General features: G+C 39.3%; 2 protein-coding genes and 1 non-coding gene across 3 annotated transcripts; 1 reads left to right on the plus strand and 2 right to left on the minus strand.

Annotated features, from left to right (window-relative positions):
• Positions 1-62: 62 nt before the first annotated feature.
• Positions 63-11,362, minus strand: smc5 (structural maintenance of chromosomes 5). The gene is made up of 24 exons (XM_068332146.1): positions 11,138-11,362; positions 10,289-10,430; positions 9,636-9,688; positions 9,222-9,384; positions 8,515-8,649; positions 8,148-8,288; positions 7,895-8,056; positions 6,765-6,836; positions 6,244-6,499; positions 5,955-6,109; positions 5,546-5,659; positions 5,331-5,425; positions 5,062-5,194; positions 4,787-4,960; positions 4,489-4,658; positions 4,222-4,345; positions 3,758-3,880; positions 3,553-3,678; positions 3,007-3,102; positions 2,721-2,825; positions 2,515-2,634; positions 2,169-2,348; positions 1,404-1,499; positions 63-754 (listed from the first exon to the last, which is right to left on the minus strand). The coding sequence occupies exons 1-24, from the start codon at positions 11,302-11,304 to the stop codon at positions 620-622; spliced, it is 3,237 nt and encodes a 1,078-aa protein (XP_068188247.1). The 5' UTR covers positions 11,305-11,362; the 3' UTR covers positions 63-619.
• Positions 11,363-13,505: 2,143 nt separating this feature from the next.
• Positions 13,506-13,877, minus strand: LOC137591126 (small Cajal body-specific RNA 2). The gene has a single exon (XR_011034602.1). It is a non-coding gene; the product is annotated as a small Cajal body-specific RNA 2 (non-coding RNA).
• A 995-nt stretch (positions 13,878-14,872) lies between these two features.
• On the plus strand, positions 14,873-18,469 carry zgc:195245 (uncharacterized protein LOC565483 homolog). Its single transcript, XM_068342124.1, has 5 exons — positions 14,873-15,050; positions 16,292-16,319; positions 16,757-16,907; positions 17,012-17,156; positions 17,940-18,469. Exons 1-5 carry the CDS (start codon positions 15,027-15,029, stop codon positions 18,039-18,041), a joined length of 450 nt encoding a protein of 149 aa, XP_068198225.1. The 5' UTR covers positions 14,873-15,026; the 3' UTR covers positions 18,042-18,469.
• Positions 18,470-20,090: the final 1,621 nt, after the last annotated feature.

Raw genomic sequence — 20,090 nt, forward strand, 5'->3', positions numbered from 1 at the left:
ATTTTAGAAGAGAAAATGCAAAAAAAAGAAAAATAAGCACAAGCAGCAACATCATAATTTAACGATTTAATACACTTTAAATTTAACAAACAAGTAATGAACTTTACTTGAACAATCCAAATGCCAACAGTGAACTTTAACTGAGACCATATCTCCTTCCAGACAACATCATCCTTCCAGTATTAAGATCTCCAGCTGCTACATTAACCTCTGGATATTAATACATGTCCAACACATTTTCCAAATGTTTAACATTGAGAACAGAGCAAGACAATGTGACTGCTAGGAAAGAAAAACTGTCAATAAAAAATGTTTGACAAAAAAAAAAGCTGAGTGCAAATTTGTAATCACTCTAATTCCCAAATTCTTCATACAGACTAGAAATGTAGTTTATTTTGCATAGAAAAAACTTATGGAATGTACAGAAAAACAAACAGAAAATGTGTCATTTTTAAAATATGCACTAAAAGAGGATGAAACAATTATCTTTTAAATAGAAGAAGTCCACAGAATAAAATAAACTAGCTTTACTGGTTTATTCTGTCTGAAACCGAAGCACAGATTTTCCTGACAATAACTGATGCCACAAATCCAAGCAGTGAGTGTCAGCCATCTGGATTCATGTACTGGCTTTTCTTTGGCGACACCGTGTGATGAAAGTCTTCTCATCCCATTTGTTGGGGGACAGCATATGGGAGCCATTATGAACACAAAGGACGGTCATCTCCTCAGCATACTTAAGATTCTGCAGCAGCTGAAGACAAACATGGCATGGGACACAGATCAGGTCAGGGAAGAGACCTGACTCAATGGGTCACATAATATAGCAGATATATAGTTTAACATAAAACACTTTAAAACTTCTGTGAATTTTAAATGACAGTTTATGAGCCACTGAAAAAACACAGAAATGTTGTCGCCTTACTGATTGATGAAGTGGGATTATTGGTAGGCAGTTATTCATTTTCTACTAATGCAGCAGTTGCATATATTGGCAGTTTTATGCATCAATCAATCAATCACCCAACCAATCACTTAATCAATTAATTAAGAAATCAGTCATTGTCTCTTGTGGTTCTTTGGCTAATAGTAACTTCACTAGGTATGCTAGCTAACCTTTGATGCTGGTATTTGTTAGGACTGATAGTACAGTTGTTGCTTGAGTAGTTTGTTTTGAGTGTCTTAATTTTCGCGTAAACTGCTGCAAAAAAATGAGTAGACAGATATTAAAGCACTCCAGAATCAGGTGACACATGTACTGTATGTGATACCTGTTACGTGAATGTAAATACAATAACTTATAATAGAATTCTTAATAGCCAGTTACACAGAACACAGTACAGACGTAAACCCACTCGGATTGATCTGCTGCTTCTCATTCATTACAAGGTGCAAACACTTACTTTGGGTGTAATAAAGAAGTACTGGGATGTAGTCTCTTTACAGGCTGTTCGGACCACAATGTCAAAGACTCTTCTCTCATTTATAGGGTCCATCCCCTTTACAAGAGAGACACAGTGTGACTGACAACTCCACAAGCCAGATGGCAACACATTGCGTTTGTAGGTTAGTAATCGGATGACAAATATAGGAAGCAGTAGCCTGCAGAGATTTTACGATACGGCACCAGTGAAGACCAGTCTCTACGCTATATTTGTTCTTTTAAACCACAAAAAATAACAGTAGAATAAACTTTCGAGCAGGCCATATATATGACATGTCAAGATTCTGTAGGCAAAAGGTGTACAGTTTAGCACAGCAGCGCAACAAGTGTGATGTTTACACAAACAACAAGCAGCTCTTTGTAAATAATATCAAGTTACTTTCTGTCACATGATGGTGGTTCTGCTTAGAGGGGAAGGAGCTTACAGCAGGTTGGTCTTCTTCTCCGAGTTAGCTGCTAGCTGCTTCTAAGACTATTTAAATCTTTCAGTTGTAGGTCGCAAACACAATGTGTGTCCAGTGCCTCATTGGATCTTTCCATTATATACAGCCATCCAATTTACACCATCACTACTACTCCTGCCAGATTAGAGGTGGGCAATGACAATGACCCCTATTTTGCTCTAGTAACATTTAGAAATACAACACAGTCCCATCTTGAACTGGCTGTGTAAAAGAGACTGGTGTATAGAGAGAGATGGAGATAGAGAGTATGTAAGCAGTACCTGGTTGATCTCGTCCACCACTCTGAAGGGGCAGCGGTTGAGCTCCTGCAGGGCCATGAGGTACAGCATTGTGGAAACACTGCGCTCCCCTCCACTCTGATGGAAAGGCGTCAGCTCATGGAGCTGAGTGCTGTTGTGAAACTTGACCCTAATTCGGATCCCGTACTTGTCATACTCCTCCTGCAAAGAAAGAAGGCGGTGATTTCATGAGGTCATTGCAGAAATTCAGGGCAGAAAAGGCATCTTTTTTTGATTCTTGTGCTTATGAGAGCTAAATAGGTGAAAATTGTAGGCATTCTCTCACACACATTGCAACTTGTGCTGCTTCATATGTGTCAGAATTTACCTCACTTTCTGAGTGTAGATCAACCTCCCCTACACACTGCATGGATCGGAAGAAATCACTGAATCTGTCATTGATCTGTTCCACCAGCTGCCTCAGCGGGTTCAGCCAACGGTCCTTAGCCTGTGAGACACACAGATCAAGAGACACACTTGTCCACTGGATGGCTATTCTCTCACATGAAATCAAATCCATTCCTATCCACATACTTCTGATATGTTCTGTCGGTAGGCATTCAGAGCATTGTTCTTCGCTTCCAATTCGTCCTCTAAATGTTTGATCTCCTGTTCTCTCCTGTTGTACTCATCAACAACCTTCAAAGCAGAGAGAATTAATATAAGAGGGGCTTTGATTGTTTGACAGCTTCCTGAAAATGTAACATTTCTCAACTCAGTTCTCAAAATATGCTGCTTACTGAGACCAAAGTTATGATCATGTCAAGAGAAATGATGTAAGAAAAAATGAACCCGTCAGTTGACTCTCGTATGCTCTTACATTTTCACTGAGGCCTGTGATACATTCAGCTCTGGAGTGCTCCTCATTCAGCATGGCGTCAATCTCATCCAGCGTGTCGGGCAACTCACTGAAAGCCTGCAACAAAACACAATCATGTAATAAAAAATATATTGTTTCCACAGCAGTAACTGTGCAGCGTTACCTCTACCATTCATTGGTAGCGGTGTCCTAGTACCCAAACGCCTCAAATGAAGCTTTTGTTTCATATCAAGCCAAGACATTTATTTTTCAATACTTACCATCCCCACTCCCACACCCACCCACAGTAAAATTTGTGTAAATATTTCAACGATTATACAGAAAGCACTTCCAAACCTCTTTAATCTGTGCAACCAATCAGGGAATGTTACAGAAAAAAATTAAATGCAAGGATTTCTAAAGAGTCATAAATATTTTATGTCTGTTCTGAAAAACTTTCAAAGTCATGATTTTCTTTCCTCGAATTTGCAAGCATTCAAGTACTTCAATGACCTTAAATAGAGTGACAAATGAGGAAAGGGCTTTTTCAATTGAGGAATAACTAACATTACACAGGTCTTCAGGTAAAGACTCATCAGGTTGCATCCCACAGATCATCTTTGCTCTCTTCAACAAGCCTTTACACTGATCTCTCAGCTGGATTTTCCTCTGCTCCAGACGGTTACATTTTTGCTGGAAGGAACACAAAAATATTTAGCATTCATCAGTTACTGGAATTAATATGTTAAATTATCTTATGAGTGAAACCCACATCTGTGGTCTTGAGTTCACTTGTGCCCTCTCTACAGTCATTCTCTAGCTTCGTCTTCTCAGCCATCAGCCCAACCTTGTCCAGAGCAATTTGCACCTTCTCCATAGTCAGCTTGACTCTCAGCTACAGACGATGCAAGAATCCAACATGCAATAACAGAAAACAGGCATCAGGTGTTGATGAAGACAGTTTTTCACTTTTACACCTTATCCATCCAGATTGATGTAACATACAGAATGTAGTGAAGACTTTGAAGGTAAATACAATGTAAAATTGCAATTTTTTGAAGAATGGAACAAACGGACAGACGACTCAAAAGCACAATACCTACGACGTCCACATTGGAAGCCACCAGAATCAACATGCTATTGGATAATTAAAAGAATATAAATGTGATGATATCACAGACATCAAAAGCAAAGCAGTCATACAAGTTATTTCTTTCTAAATGTAACTATCTGTACCTTCATTTGGGTCAGCAACACTCCGACAATGGTCACCTTCTGGGCATTGACAGCTGCAACTTTCTCTTTAGTATCAAGTTCAATCTTCTTAAGATCAATCACATTCAGTTCCATCTGCCTCAGACTGCACATACAGACAGAAACCACGCAGAATATACTTGCATAAACCAAACACTACAAGATTTACCACATATATCAAAATAAAAGCAGATACAGTGAACATACATTCTGTCACTCTCAGGCCCTCTGAAATTGAGACAGACTCACCTATCCTGTTTGGTGCTAATCTTCTGCTCCAGTTGTCTCTTTTTACCCTTTAACTCTGCGAGTTGCTTCTTCTTCACCAACAGTTCATTTTCACGTTTATCAAGCACACTGATTTCCTTCTGCAATGCCTTTATCCGTTCATCCATGTCCCGTAACTTTAACTCACAATCCTGGTCAGAGCATGGGTTTAAAATTGATCTTTTACTCAATATATTGAGATGTCTCAAATGTCAAATTACAACATTTAAATACTGGGGATTAAAAAAAAAAAGGGTGTTGTTAGATGTGTCAGCATTACCTTGAACTGATGCTCTAGCTGCAATTTCTCTTCAGTGTCCACCAGGATGCTGAGGTACTGGGAGGGGTGCACTGCAGAGTTACTGGTGCTTATCTTGTTGGAGTAAAAAGACCTCTTCAATGTGTACCTCTCATTCGCTGTGTACAACACCTTTAGATACGGCTCCCCAATCACCTGTCAGACAAAAAATTTCTCTTCATTTCCAAAACATTCTCAATAACATTTACTCAGTTTCTGTTGATTTTTACTCAAATAATGTGGGAAAAAGGGCATACCGTCCTAATCATAGATTTGGTTTGTTCGTTGCCAACAGGGACATCATGCACTCTGTACTGGTGACAGAGGTAACTCATCACTTCTTCTGGGGCATCAAACATCTCCCTTAGGTAGGTGAAAAACCCAAATCGCCTACAGAAAGTAGTAAGAGAATTAAAATTAGTGCATAATGTAAGACATTGAAAAAGGTCATAGTCAACTTCACAACTAAACAGACACAAATAACATTCATGTTGATGTTTCTAAGGAAAATTTTGCTTTCTCTCACTTCAAGGATTCAATATTTCGGGACGGTGGCCGTCTTGAACACGACTCCTCCGGAGCAGAAATGGAGTTGACCTTTAAGTTCATGTTGTCACGTACCTGAAGGTCGAATCAGATCAAACTACATTTCTCACCTGAAGCACTGCGTTGTACAAGGTAGTAGCATTCATCAGACATTAAGCATAACTATAATTTATTCTCTTAGCAGACTCAACAAACCTCAGTCATGAACTTCTCCATGTCATCTTTCCTCTGGAAGACAAAGGCCCGTAGATCGTGGAATGAGATGTGGTTCTCCACGTACTTCGCAAAACGGTGATCCTTCACATTGATCTGAGGAATGACAATATTATCTCCATGCTGCCATGCATTTAACAAAAAAACATCACTATTATATTAAGAACAGCCATTGAAGTTTTGTGACAAATCACTGAGACAAGAGCCCTCCTCAAGTTCTAAAGAATAACTTCAAAACAGTAAAGGTAAATCCTAACTGCTGTCAGCACTGACCATATGTCTCATTCTCCCTTCTTCCTGTATAATTCTTGGATGTATAATCACCCTCACTGTGGTAATACTGATCACTAATGTTAAGTGTTCCCCCCCCATGACATTAACAGGGACTCACCACCAGCATCATGGGCTCGCAGACATTCCCAACAAAAAGCTGTTTGTTCTTTCTCAGCCACTGGAGGGCAATGTGAGTGTCCTTATGGCGTCCTCGCAGTTTCTCTTCTTTGGCATTCATCATGTTGTTCATGTCATTAAGCTTTTTCTCCAACACTGGCAAATCAAATAAATTACAATAACCCACATGGCTCACATGCTTTGTTCTGTGACTAGTCTACTATTTTTGAAATAATTAAATCCTGATCTGGGTAAACTGGTTAAGAGGGCATTATTTTCTGAGCACTCACTCTTGGACTCAGCACATAAATTGTCCTTCTCCCTGCGTAGGTCAGATTTCTCTGATTCTATCTTGGCTCTCTCCACCTGGATTCGTTTCAGCTCATCATTAACAGCATTAATCTGCAGTGCCACATCTGGTAGTTCACCAACTTTGGCAAGCTCTGCCTTCAAGTCCTCGATGGTCCGTCTGGTGTTGCTGATTCTCTTCTGGTGGTCTTCCTCTTCCATCTGCTTCAGTCTCTGCGTTTGCTTAATATCTTCTATCTGTAGAGAAGTTATCATTCACTAAGCATTACACAGCGATGCATATTTTCTGCTTTTAAAGACACGAAAAACTGAAAAAGTTACAGAAACATAAAAAATGAAGTAAAATTATACTGCAATAATGAGATAATAGGAAAAGGAAAACTCTATAACCATGTACCTTTTATATGATTCAAATTTACAAAATGGATTAGATTTCAATAATATTTTTCCTTTTAAACTCTTTACTCCTTCATTCATGAGTGAAAGAGGAGTGCCATCTCACCTCTTTGTGTTTTCGATCCAACTGATCTTGTTTCTGTTTGCACTTCAGAGAGGCTTCTTTAATGGCAGCATTCTGAAAACAAACTCATAGTAATCATTATGATGGTATCACAGAGATATCATTACTTTGGAGAAACATGCCCATGCCGAAACATTAAATTTAATTACTCCTGCTTCCCAATTAGTTAAGGAATAAAACCCTGACATAACAACTGTCGTGGGCACTGCTGACAGGATTCTCAAATGTGCTGCTCATAGTTTTAATACAGGCTTCTGTGGGCAGAAAATGTTCTTATTGATTTTTAAAGCATTAAAATCATTGGAAATTGGATGTCCAAGAATGGAAAGAAATTGTCAACATCTTAGCAACTGTCTAAAACCAGGCAGTCAGAGACTGCAACATCCCGCGACATCCCTGAATTCAAAATTTTACCCTGACCTACTTTCATAGATCAGGGTCATTTAATAAAAGACCCATGATCCAACATGTAACTCGTGCATTCTATTTGTCATGAGGTTTCAGAGATGTGTACCTAAAAAGGTATAAAAGTGAAAATGTGACTTTGACCTAGTTTTCCAAGGTCATGGTTGTGATTTAATTTTCATCCCCTGCTTCCCTGAATATAACGGCTTTAGTCTCAGCTTTCTATCTTACCCAGTTCTTGAGATACTTACGAAAATATCTCAGGATAGAAAATATCTCAGACCGTAGATCAAAGTTAGTGCTTCGATCTATGGTCTTACTCACACTGGCCCTCTACCTCGTCTTTCTATCTTATCCGGTTCCAGAGTGTACAAAAGTTGAAATTTAACCTTGATCTAGTTTTGTCAAGGTCAAGGTCATCATCTCATTTTCATCCCCTCTGCTGCCCGAGTAATGTGCTTTTTGTTTCATCTTTCTATCTGCAACGGTTGTGAAGATATTTGGTGGACGGACGCACTGATGGATGAACACACACACACTGACAATTACAATACATCACCGCTTCGTGGGATGTAAACAATAAAGTCTGAACAGCATGAAAATAAACATTTTCCTTTAGATTTTCTGAACAGTCAGAAAAAAAAGCAAATCACATCACATAATTTCTTTTTTTGGACCCAGCTGTCATAATGTTGACCTATTGTTACCTTTGCCTCCATTTGTGCCTCAGTTGGTTTCAGTTGTTCATCAATCCGCTGGATCTTTCTCAACATGGGTGCCTGTGCCTGCTTCAGAGTCAAGAGGTGCTTTTTAGCCTCATCTCGCTCTTTCTTCACATCCTCAAGCTCCTTACGGGTGGTCTCGTATTCCTAGTATCAGAGAGAATGAGTCGGAGCTAAATTAGCCAGAAGAATTCAGTTTTACATAATGGGTTTACAAAATTTGATTTTAACCACTCACCACCCATGGTTTCTTCTTGTCAAGTAACTCAATCACATCCAGATGTCTTTTCTTCTCATAATAACGGTTAACATCATGCTTGTTCCTTTCATTCCTCTGCCTGGCCTTCTCCAGGAAGTTAGCTTTCTCCTTCACAACGTTCTAAAAGACAACAAACCTCAGATAATACTGTAAAACATACAAAATACAGATTTGCAATGCTGCATTTACACTTCTAAAAATAAAGACTACAGTAATTGAGTAATCAGTAATATAACTTGTCTTTTAAGTTTTTTGTCATAACTACAAGAGAACATCAACACAAACAAAATAACCAAAGCTGTTAATGATCTTCTGTATAACATCTGTTCATGTGAGTCATGATCACCTCCAGTTCTCTTTCCTTGTTACGGAAGTTCTTGAGTTCACAGTGGTCCTCGTACATCTCTGGTGGTCCTACTGACTTCTCAGTTGCCTCCAGTAACTCAATTTTGGACATCTTGGCAAACTCTCCGACTTTTTCCTTTGGGAACAAACCGAATACATCAACAGTGAAGAGGAAAATGTTAAATGCTACTACAGGTGACTTTGAAGTTATGCAAAAACTCACAGGTTTAAGTAAGGACAATAAAATATAATCACTGTGCTTCCAGTATGCAAATATTTGAGGCAGCAGTAGCTCGGTCCACTAAGTCTTGGAGACCAGAAGTCACTGATTCAAGACCCAGGTGGCCCAAAATATTTGGATTGTGAACTAGGCAGTATGAGGTGCCAGTTCCCCTCCTGAGTACTGCTGAGGCACCCCTGACCAAGGCACCATCCCCTTACAAGCTGGTCATGGCATGCCCCACATGAGCTGCCTGCCATTGTAACCTCCCATTATCTGCATGCCTACAGGCCCCGTGTATGTATGTACAGGCCTGTACAATATATGTATACATTTAAGAATATTTGGAGTGTAAAAAAAGTATTTTCCCTACGGGGATTATTAAAGGTTTATTTATGATTTTTTTTTTTTTTTAACCCACTTTACCTCCATAGAATATCTCAGTAACTGTTACTCAGTTCACTTCCTCTGCAGTGCCAGAAGCATACCTGGGGCAGAAACTGGCAGAGGTTGTTGACTTGGATACGGAGACTCTTCACTTCCTCTTCCACTGTTTTCTGGTTACAGTGTTTCCCATTGAGCATCCAAAGAGACTGATTGCTCTCCACGTGGATCTCTCTGTTAATTATTAAATTACCACCTTTCTTATACCTGTAATAAAGACAATGAGCAAACTTATGCAATCAGATACATCTAGAAACAACAGAGAATGTGTTGTTTCTAGATTCATCAGCCTATAAAATATTTAAGGTTGATGTAAGAGAAAATGAACAAGATAACAAAATAAAATGAATCACAAATTCCCAAGTAGATACAACACAAAGGCATGGGTCATTTGGCTTATGTCAAACCTTGATAATACTTGCTAAACTGTGTTTATCTGTAAACTCTTGACAACTTACAGCTCAATCTCAATAACTCCTTTCAAGCACCCACGTTTTACATAGAGCCCAACCTACAGAACAAAAAAAGAAAGCAAAAAGAGTCATCATCAGAAGCGCAATTCATTCATTTTTCAGCCGAAATAGCTGTTCAATAATTTCACTTATAAACAGTGAAGGGATCTGAGACACTGTCGTGGAAATTTCTGTAATGAAGGTAATCACAAGGAACTGTCTTTGAAGATGAGTGAGAGACATGAGTCAACATGTAGTTGGGCTGCGTGACTCACTGAATTATAATTCAGAGACTGATAATTTATATACATGAGAAAGGTATGAAACACAAGGCACTCCCTACGAAATAAAATATTTTATAAGATTCATAAGGTGAGAGAAGCACAGTTCTGGACAGTTTGGGTGAGATAAAAGCATACAGAGAAGACAGTATTCTTCTGTGGAGGCAGTAACTTAATTCTTTCCATTACACTCCATAAAAAGCAATGCAAGAAGATTGAAAGAAATAACATAACCCAGTGCAAGACATCTACTTTATGCTGTTGTCATCCCCTGAAACCATTATTTGCCTTACGTCATGCATAAGTTTACTTGCTGATTAAAAAAAAGAAAAGAAAGAAAGACAGGACAGCTACCGGCAGCAATGTTTGTTTTCTTACCTTGTCACCTCTTCCCAGGATTGCAGTCTTGCCAGCAAGACCCAGACAGATAGCACACACAATGCTAGACTTTCCAGTTCCATTGGCTCCAACAATCATGTTTAGATGAGGTCCAGGCTGCACCACAGAGAAGTCATACGTCCTGCCAGAGTAGAAAGTATAAACTTAAAGTTTTAGTGCATCTACAGCAAAGGAGAGATATTAATTGAAAAAATAACAGAAGAGAAGACTCTAAATTCCTCCGGGATTAATAATGTATGTATGTATGTATGTATGTATGTATGTATGTATGTATGTATGTATCTATCTATCTATCTATCTATCTATCTATCTATCTAAAAAGAGTCTGAAAGTAGATAATCTAGCCTCCAACACGTTCCTGTTTTCGGAGACTGTGTCTGTCATTCATTCAGTTCACATAAACATTAAAGACTGAATGTGAAGCAGCTGGACTTCTGCTTAGGGCTTGTAGATCTTTCACCTCTCATCAGTTTTAACCAATAATACACTGACAGTTGTGAAGACCGCATGTTAACTAACATGCTGTGTCAAAATAACAATCACCGATCATAGTAACCATCAAAACCTCTTTGTGACTTGAGAGTTGTAGACAACTGACAAGCTCTTGCGTGATGTGGTTCCAACCAAGTAGAGTTAACTCGAAATAAGGGGGCTCATTATTCTGTTATTATGCTAGGTAGCTCGACTACGTTAGCATGTCTACTGGTTTAACCGTATGGCAATCAAATGACTGTATTATATTAGTCCAACTAACAGTGGCTGGAGTTCGGTTTAACACACTACACAGAGCTAATCCGTGTGTTGGTTGTTAGCATAGAACCAACTTACAGGAAGTTTATCATGGTGAGTCGAAGTATAGAACCCTCAACGAAACGATCTTCTCCATAGGTTCTGTCAGGATGATGACTTGTTGGTGAGTTCAATAGATTGCTAATAGATGTTTTTGAGCTACTTCTAACGTGACTAACTCGCCGTTTTTTGCCGGATTCTTCCATGACGGCAGAAAGACTGTGGCACCGACGGCACGCGGCACGTTCATACAACCTCGCGCGCTTCCGCCAGTTGTTGCTAAAAGCTCGTTGGACAGGAGGGGTCACGTGTGTACACAAAGAATGTTGTCATGGTATGGAGTATCGGGTGTTCTCGCGAGACACGTGGTTGAAGGTTTTTACGGCACAAACAACTTCGGCCAGAATAGGGGTAGGAGGACAACTGTTTGACAATGTAATGAATAAATCTTCTTCTCCTTCCGGCTTTTCCCTTCAGAGGTCGCCACCGCGAATCAGTTGCCTCCATTTACCCCTGTCTTCTGCTTCCTCTTCTCTCACACCAACTACCTTCACATTAGCTGTAGTTGTCCAGTCACCTGGAAGCACCTCCTGACCACCCAGAGTCTGTCTTCACTCCTTCCTAAAAGTCATGCAACACTCTTCCTTTTCCAGCTTCCTCTGCTCTGCCTTTGCCCTCTTGATCTTCCTCACCACCAGAGTCATCCTACACACCACCATCCTATGCTGTTTGGCTACACTCTCACCTACCACTACTTTACAGTCTCTGATCTCCTTCAGATTACACCATCTACACAAGATGTAGTCTACCTGTGTGCTCCGACCTCAACTCTTATAGGTCACCCTAAGTTTCTGCCTCTTCTGGAAGAAAGTATTCACGATAGCCATTTCCCTCCTTTTTGCAAAGTCAACCACCATCTGTCCTTCTGCATTACTCTCCTGGATACCAAACCTGCCCATCACCTCCTCATCACCTCTGTTTCCTGCACCAACATGTCCATTGACGTCTGCACCAATGACAACTCTCTCACTTCTAGGCATGCTCTGCATCACTTCCTCTAAGTCTAACCAGAATTTCTCCTTCTCCTGCAGCTCACATCCTACCTGTGGAGCATACCCACTAACAACATTGAACATCACACCTTCGATTTCTAGCTTCAGACTCATTCTATCTGGCACTCTTTTTACCTCCAGGACATTCCTAACAAACTCCTCCTTCAAGAAAACTCCTTCATTTCTCTTTCTATTGTTCCTAGTGAACAATACAGTGGCAAAATGACAACAGTCATCATATTTTTGCTCTGCACTTATTTATGGGGATAATTTGCATAAATACACAGACTTCATTTTTAACATCTTATTAAAATGAAACATCAAATATATTCGTTAATAATTTTTATTTGGATTTGCACCATTTGTCATCTGTAATTTGTTTTTCAGTTCAGTTTCTTTTATTAGAAACCTGTGGTTATTACTAGGCCTTACATGATATTCTATGGGTACACATAACAAATTACAAACAGCTTCCAAACCGTAGAAGCATAAACTATGGCTGAACACCTGTTTTCAAAACAGACACAAAACCGTTCTGCCTTTTGACAGAATTGCTGAAACCGAGATTTGAATAAAAACAATTTAGGGTTAAGAGTGGGACAGAATTTAAATTTCTCATTTTTCAAGGAGCTTCATTCAAAAATCATTATCATAACGTTTTTCCTAAGTTTAATGTTACAGGTGTTTTATTAGCTAACAGTTTAACTCGGGCACACCTGAAATACTTGACTATGCTTCCAATTGTACTATGTCCAGTCCATGAATTTCTCAATGTGAAACTGATCTGTGCAATGAAATATTCACTGTAGTTTTGTTGACAAGTCAATTAACAGACTAGATAGATAGATATATACTTTAATGATCTCAAGGGAAATTCAGGTGACATCTGCTCGCAAGAGATACAATAAATACACATAACAATGACAAAGTAATGGCACGGCCAAAAGACTAGTGAAAACTTCCCCTGTGGCAGAAATAAAAAATAATGAGGTATATTTATGGGGAGCCACCTAAATGTTTGCAATTTGACGTGATCCAGATTAAAACTCAGACCCGTTTTTATTCTAGTTTTCACAAGAGGGCGGAAAGTCCTGTGGATGCGAGTTGAAACGGTATGACTTTACTGCTCATAACTAAATTGCGTCTGAGGTCAATTTACGTCTCAGAGCCTTACTGCTTCATTCTGAATGCTTCTTAAAAGTAAATATTGGGATGAAAAAACAAAAAGAAAACAAACAATCCGCTGATTTTTGTTTCGAAAGAAAGGTATCCCGAGTGCTGCCAGCCGAGTGTATGCCTTTCTCATCTATTGTATAATCTGATCCAATCCACCCAGGCCCGCTTTCTCGTTGTGGTTAGATCAGAATCGCCTCTTTACTCAGTGTCTACAGTGAAGCTTGAGATGAACACAAACTCACTCATGACTAGTATATCTGATCAATTCATCACCTCTGACCACAACATAACGCGTGGAGGCCCAGGAGGGTTAGATTTGCCAGCAGCACATCGCCACGAAGGCTAGCGAGCGGGTTTCCTATCATCTCCGGTCGGAGCAGAGCCAAATTCCGACCAGATCAAATAAGATCACTGTGTAGGTTTTATACAAGCACACACACATACACACACACACATACACACACACCACTATCGATCACTGAAGCAGTCACCATGCAAACTCTAGTACACACACAACATTCAAACTGAGATCAGAACATCCGCGTTGTATATATAGCAAGATATCGCAAGGGCTCATGGGAGATTTAAAGTGCCCTCTTAAAAACGTTATAGCGACCCCCTGTGGTGATAAACACAAACACGTCCCTTTCTTTTTTTTTTTTACATGACATGTACTGTACATAAATTAAAAATGTGTAGTTTACAAGGCAAACTTTATCAATGTGAAAAATCAGATGTGAAAAAATGCAGTGTCTATTAATACATAATCTGTGAGACGTTTCATCTCCAGACGTTTTCAGATGACACAGTGTTGGTCGGACGTATCAGTGAGGGTGATGAGACTGAGTATAGGGATATTGTGGACAGTTTTGTCAGGTGAAGTAGGGAAAACCACCTCTGACTCAATGTGGCAAAGACAAACGGACTAGTGCTGGACTTGCGGAGGATAAAGGGGCAGGTAATCCCGGTCTCCATTCAAGGAGTCAATGTGTACATTGTTGAGGACTACAAGCACTTGGGGATCCACAATGACAACAAACTGGACACACATTTTTCCTGCCTGTGAACATCAAACTGTACAACGCCTCACTCTGACAGTCATGCAGTTAGGAGGAGGAATGAAGCGAAAACTAAAATCCATATCTGTATATACAGTATATATACAGTGTTTATATTCTGTTATTTAATCCCTTATTTATCCCTAACTCCTTTGTTCGAGCTCAGCAGCTTTATTGATCTCCCCCTTGGAGATCAATAAAGTATTCTGATTCTGATTGATTCCCCCCGTGGTGAGTAGAATTCCATCTCTTCTTCAGAAGTCTTTAAATTAGATAAACTCACAATAAATGAACAGCATGTTAGTTTGCCTTAGGGTGTTTACTTTTTCTGTGAGTTTCAGTACAACTGACTGTCATGCAAGAGTGGTTTTAAGCTGCATTTGTGTCTAGACCAATTAACTAATCTACCCTACTCTGCCCTATGGGGGTTGTGAGGTAATCTTGAATGGCGTCATAAGATTTCAGTGTCTACTACCACCATTGACAATGTGGTATTAAGTCTGAGGAATCCTCATCAATGGTAATATTTTGAATTTGGACTAAAGAATCACACAAGCAGACAAAGTGAGGAGGTTTAATTCATGCCAACAATGGACTAAACACTGGGACTGGGTGGAAGCAGTGGACGACCACCATCCTGCCATGGACGGGTCAACGCAAAGGAAAGTGAGTTCTTGCTGGCTGTTTTCTTAAATCTTGACTACTACTCCTCCTTGGCGAGTGAGAGGTCATTGACTGGTATGGTGGCCATCCGTCAGAGGTTGTAATTGTGGACTAAAAGAGTTGCCTGTTGTGTTTTATTTTGATATATATCTCTCCATTATAGAGTTAATAAATGGTATAGATTTTATAAAAATGACAATCTAGAATTATTATAGGATGATCAAGATTATTGAATTAAATGCCCAGCAACATTACAATGCTTTCATGTATGGCATGGCTCCAGTCCAAGGGGGAAAAAATGTATTGTTCAATTTGTTTTGATTATCCCGTTTTAAAGCTCTTTGCTCACTCTCACAATCTCCTTTTGCTCTTCATGAATACTGAGCTCTGCTGTGTCTCAAACTCATCTCACTTCCTAAGTGTGATAGAGCAACTTGATTTAAATTTTATTCAGTAGATTAGATTCAACTTTATTGTCAGGTCACATTTTGAAACAACAAAATAAAACAGGATAAACTGTAAGAGGGATAAAATATATTAGGATATGTGCTGTTTAAACATGTAGTACAATTTAAACAAGTAAATTGTAAAGCATAGCAGGAGCATGATTCAGGGTTCTGAGTAAAACAGTGGTTACCATCAGATCAAGGACCAGTCAGGTTGTCTTCCAACTTGTCTCAGCAGGGGTTCTGGGAGCAACAGGATTTGGAGGCTTATGTTGCTCACAAGAACAGCAAAAGGCACAATCCCAAATACAAATCTGAGCTCCAAGTGTCACATGAGGAGAGCTCAGGGAGGCTACGGTCAGCTGTAGAGACGTTTGGAGAAGAAACACTGCTATTGTTAGCTGACTTGACTTAAGAAAGATCAGTTTACACAACATCTAACGTCTGTTACTCAGTGTGATCCTCCCCTTCTGGTCATCTCTCTCAGTGGGTGTGGCAGAGCTATTTTTAGGATTGTGTTAAAGTACTGTGTCATGCCAGGTTCAAATAAGACTAATTTAACATCAGCTTTCCTCTCAAAGTAATCAAGAATCAGCCGACTGAAGCAGCACACCAGGCAGCGTCAACCTTTACATCCTAAAGTATCTGTTTATACCTGTGCACGCGAAGACATAAATAAAATTATGTTTTCAGTTTTGGCATATACAAAAACTTTAAAATGTTTTACCCAGCTGAGAATATATGTGACATGATCCTAACAGGTTGCATCTGTTCTTTTTTCTTCTTTCAACCTTACAGAAAACAGGATATGGACAGCACAAAAAAGGTATCCTGATAAAAATGGATTTATTTATTTATCAACAATTTAATATTAAATTTAATAGATTCCGAAGTTACAACAATTGATGATCCTATAGATTATCATATTTCACAGCCATTAAGTGTTACTGATTAAGTAGTTAAAGCTAAATCTGTTCAATTATCAAGCACATCAATCTGTTTGAATGACAGACTGATTAAAACATGATTGAGAGATGAGTGTCTCATCATCTGACAAACTGGTTCCACTTGAGTCACCGACATAATGTAGTTTGTTTTCAATAGATTTCCATATGAATACTTATTTTTCACTAACTCAGTTTATATGATTTGTAAACAACCTACAAAATGACTCACTATGAATGACCATTTTTATGTGAATTAATGTGAGCTTTTTAAGTTTCAGATGATATATCATGCTCTGCATTGCTTTGTGTTCTTTAGAGACCTTTGTTGACCCCCCGCCACTATCCCGTCAGTCCACAGCCGACTTTAGTGGAGACGATGGCGTTCAGCCCAGGAGATTAAATGGTTCCTTAGTCGAGATGCCCAGCTACCAGAACCTGCACCGAGAGCTTATGCTCAGCCATAAACGGTATCGAGCGTCACTGGAAACACATCTACTCTGATTTTAATGTTTTCAACAGCATGGCAGGGTGGATGTTGTTTGGTGTTAAATGTGACTGACTGGTACTGCAGGGGCCTGGTGCTGGAGGAGAAGTCAGAACTGAAGCGAGTGTTGGAGCAGCGCAGACTGGAGCTGCACAAAGAAGAGGAGCTGGCCCGACGGCGGCCCTCAGATCTGGAGACAGAGCTCCGCAAGAGGCAACAGAAGCTAGAGGAGGTCACTCACAAGTTACTACTGAACACAAATGAATCAAATATGTCTCGAACACAAAGGGCCGATTAATATGATTTTTAGAACAAATACAGGTGAAAGGTATTATAGTTACATTTAGTCAAGTACTGTTCTGACTTGATTTACTTGAGTGCTTCCATTCATTTCATATGTGTACTTCCTAGTTTTCAAATGTAGTTTCTGTGTTCAAAAAGTTTATCATGTACTTAAAGATAACTAATAATAATAATATCATCAACATCACCAAAATGATAATCATAATCAGCACCCGGTTTGGACCCTTGCCACTTTTCAGATCTTGATGAATTGCACCAACAAAGAAGCATTTAAATTTTCAGTTTAACCCACTTTGTAAACTTGGGGCAGCAGAAGCTCAATTTGGTAGAGCGGGTCGTCAAGTGATCCAAGATCGGCAGTTCGATTCCTGCTCCTGACCATTAACTGCTGAAGTGTGAGCTGGCAGAGGGAGCTGGCCTCCCGAATACCACCAAGGTGCCCTTGAGCAAGGCACCATCCCCTCCACAATGTGCTCATTCAGGGTGCACCAAAGATCGAGCTGCCCATCACTCTGCCTCCCTGTATTCACCTCATGCCTACAGGCCACTTGTGTATGCTTGGTTGTTTCAGGGGCCTGTACAAAAGCATTAACAGTCACCATTAATTTTTGTAACACCTTTGTCAAAAATGAACTGATAAAATATTTAAAACTAACTCCACTGGAATGCTGCATAGTATAACAGTATAATATTATATCCTTTGCTTTTCCAGTATGAGAAGGAAGAAATCAGGCTGCGAGAGAACGAGCAGAAGATCCCAGAGTTTGTTCGTGTGAAGGACAACCTGAGGCGAACACAGGCGTCTGAGCAGTGAGGCTCCCATCACCACCGTGGCCCTATCGTTATGTCTACTGAGCTACATAAAGACAACATCTCGGATAAAACCAATCCAGAAAACACAGAACATGCGCATCAAAAATATTACAGTTGAGTTTGCGTTGTTATTTTGTATTTACGATTATGTGGCTCAGTATTTATTAAGGGCAAACTACTACTGTTGAGGGTATTGTTTTTTTATGATTTTTATTATCTGTTTTTTTTTCTAAATCAAGTTTTTCTCTGGTATGAAAGAGCTGATCACTGTTTCACTGTTTGTTTAGAGGAAAGGCCACAACAGTCTTATCCTTTATTTTCCAAGAATACTACACAATCTTTAGTAGACAACAATAACTGAACAGTTTTATGTTAGTAAGAATTCACATTCCCACATGTATGTTCATCTGTTTCTGTCAAGACTCTTGATTTTTAGTGTGTGCTGTGAAAATAAAAGCTTTATGGTTTGCATAGATGTCTTGTTTTGTTGGACACAATTCAAAGCACTGGGCATTGATTTGCATGCAGCTCTTCTCCCCGAGGACTCTCATGGTTCTTTCACATGGATATGGGGACTTTGTTTAATTAGCTGATCTTTTCATTCCATCACGGGATGAGAGGTGAAAGCACAGGCCATCTGGAGGAGAGTCTCCAAGATAAAGAGGCTGGGAATACCCTAGGGCCTGGTTAAAGCGCTGGAGACTTTGGGGAAAGTCCAGGAAACCACCGGCAGTAGACAAGAAAAAACTTCCCTGTTCAAAAGTAAGGCAAGATTATTTTTAGCAACACCTGGCATACACAATTACAACTTGTACACAAAATTAGCAGTGAAAGAAGTCTGAGGACATTAACATATATCTTAATGTCCTTATAACACAAGATATAAGATTGTTAATATATAACCGATTGTGTTATAAAATGTTGCTACCTATTTTATAAACTATTCGGTCATTTACTTTGTGATGGATGCAGATTATACTGTATATATGCTAATAGTAGATCATTAAAACCTTAACTTGTAAAGTAACAACTAAAAGAAGTGCAAATGTATCGCAAGTAATGAATAATTCCTTCTGAAATGTAATACAAACCTAAAAATTAAATGAAAACATTTTTTGAGCACTTGAGTCTATTTTGATGGATATGTCGGTGTACATATAAACAGCTCTGCAACTAAATTTTTCAATTTAGGTCCTTCAATCTGTGACAGAATGTTGACACTGTGGTATTGCTATCCTTAAGTAAAAGATCCGAATCACACTTCTACCCCTGAGGGAGTTTGTGGGTCATTTCCCTGCAGAAAACATTTCATGTGTCATGTGCTGTGGTTATTGTCTAGTGTGCACACTGAGATACTTTGTTTAGTGAGCTATTTTATTTTATTTAGTGCTTAAAACTTTATATCATTATTACTTTACTTTAGCATATATTTATTTCATTGAGTGGATCAATTTTACAAGTTATTACTATTTATTGCTAATTTTGAAGACATGAGTGTCCGACTTAGTCCAGTGTGTGTGTGTGTGTGTGTGTGTGTGTGTGTGTGTGTGTGTGTGTGTGTGTGTGTACAACTATATCACATTTTATCTGATGTATAGTTAGATTCGGCTGTGTGCATGGATTGATTAGGTTCCTCACTATCATGTTTTGAAAAAGACGTGAGTTTGGTCTTGTTCGCCATCCCTGCTCCTTACTTGACAGCTGTCTTTGCTTATAACAAAACTTCCCTTCCCCTACTGCCATTCTTCTTTTGTGCCTCTTTCCTAATTAGAAGCTCCCTCTGTGAGCCGCTTGCTTTGTCAATACGCTGCGCGTGTCTGGACAGCCAGCGAGGTGGGAGTAGTCCATTTGGATCAAGTCCGGGGAGGTAAGCGAAGCTGAAAATTAAATTTGCCTGTGGAACACTTGAATTTCTTGAAATATATTATTTTGCATGGAGTATTCATTACATTAATTGATTCAGTTTATACTTATACCGAGTAAATAATAAACTAAAAGATGTTACGAATAGTCCGAGTTAAACCGATCCCCCTTCGTTGACAAAGTGGAG

The sequence above is a fragment of the Antennarius striatus genome, chromosome 2 (genome assembly GCF_040054535.1).
Source record: "Antennarius striatus isolate MH-2024 chromosome 2, ASM4005453v1, whole genome shotgun sequence".
Classification (NCBI taxonomy): domain Eukaryota; kingdom Metazoa; phylum Chordata; class Actinopteri; order Lophiiformes; family Antennariidae; genus Antennarius; species Antennarius striatus.

What these genes read in the sequence shown, in the direction of transcription:
- zgc:195245 (XM_068342124.1), top strand. Translation starts at nt 15,027, where the DNA reads ATGGACGGGTCAACGCAAAGGAAA. An exon ending in ATATGGACAGCACAAAAAAG is followed by an intron (nt 16,320 to 16,756) that starts GTATCCTGATAA and finishes TGTGTTCTTTAG; the next exon opens with AGACCTTTGTTGACCCCCCG. An exon ending in CTTATGCTCAGCCATAAACG is followed by an intron (nt 16,908 to 17,011) that starts GTATCGAGCGTC and finishes CTGGTACTGCAG; the next exon opens with GGGCCTGGTGCTGGAGGAGA.
- smc5 (XM_068332146.1), bottom strand. Translation starts at nt 11,304, where the DNA reads ATGGAAGAATCCGGCAAAAAACGGCGAGTTAGTCACGTTAGAAGTAGC. An exon ending in TGTTGCTGACCCAAATGAAG is followed by an intron (nt 3,881 to 4,221) that starts GTACAGATAGTT and finishes CATCGTCTGTAG; the next exon opens with CTGAGAGTCAAGCTGACTAT. An exon ending in TGGTGGACGAGATCAACCAG is followed by an intron (nt 1,500 to 2,168) that starts GTACTGCTTACA and finishes TCTCTTGTAAAG; the next exon opens with GGGATGGACCCTATAAATGA.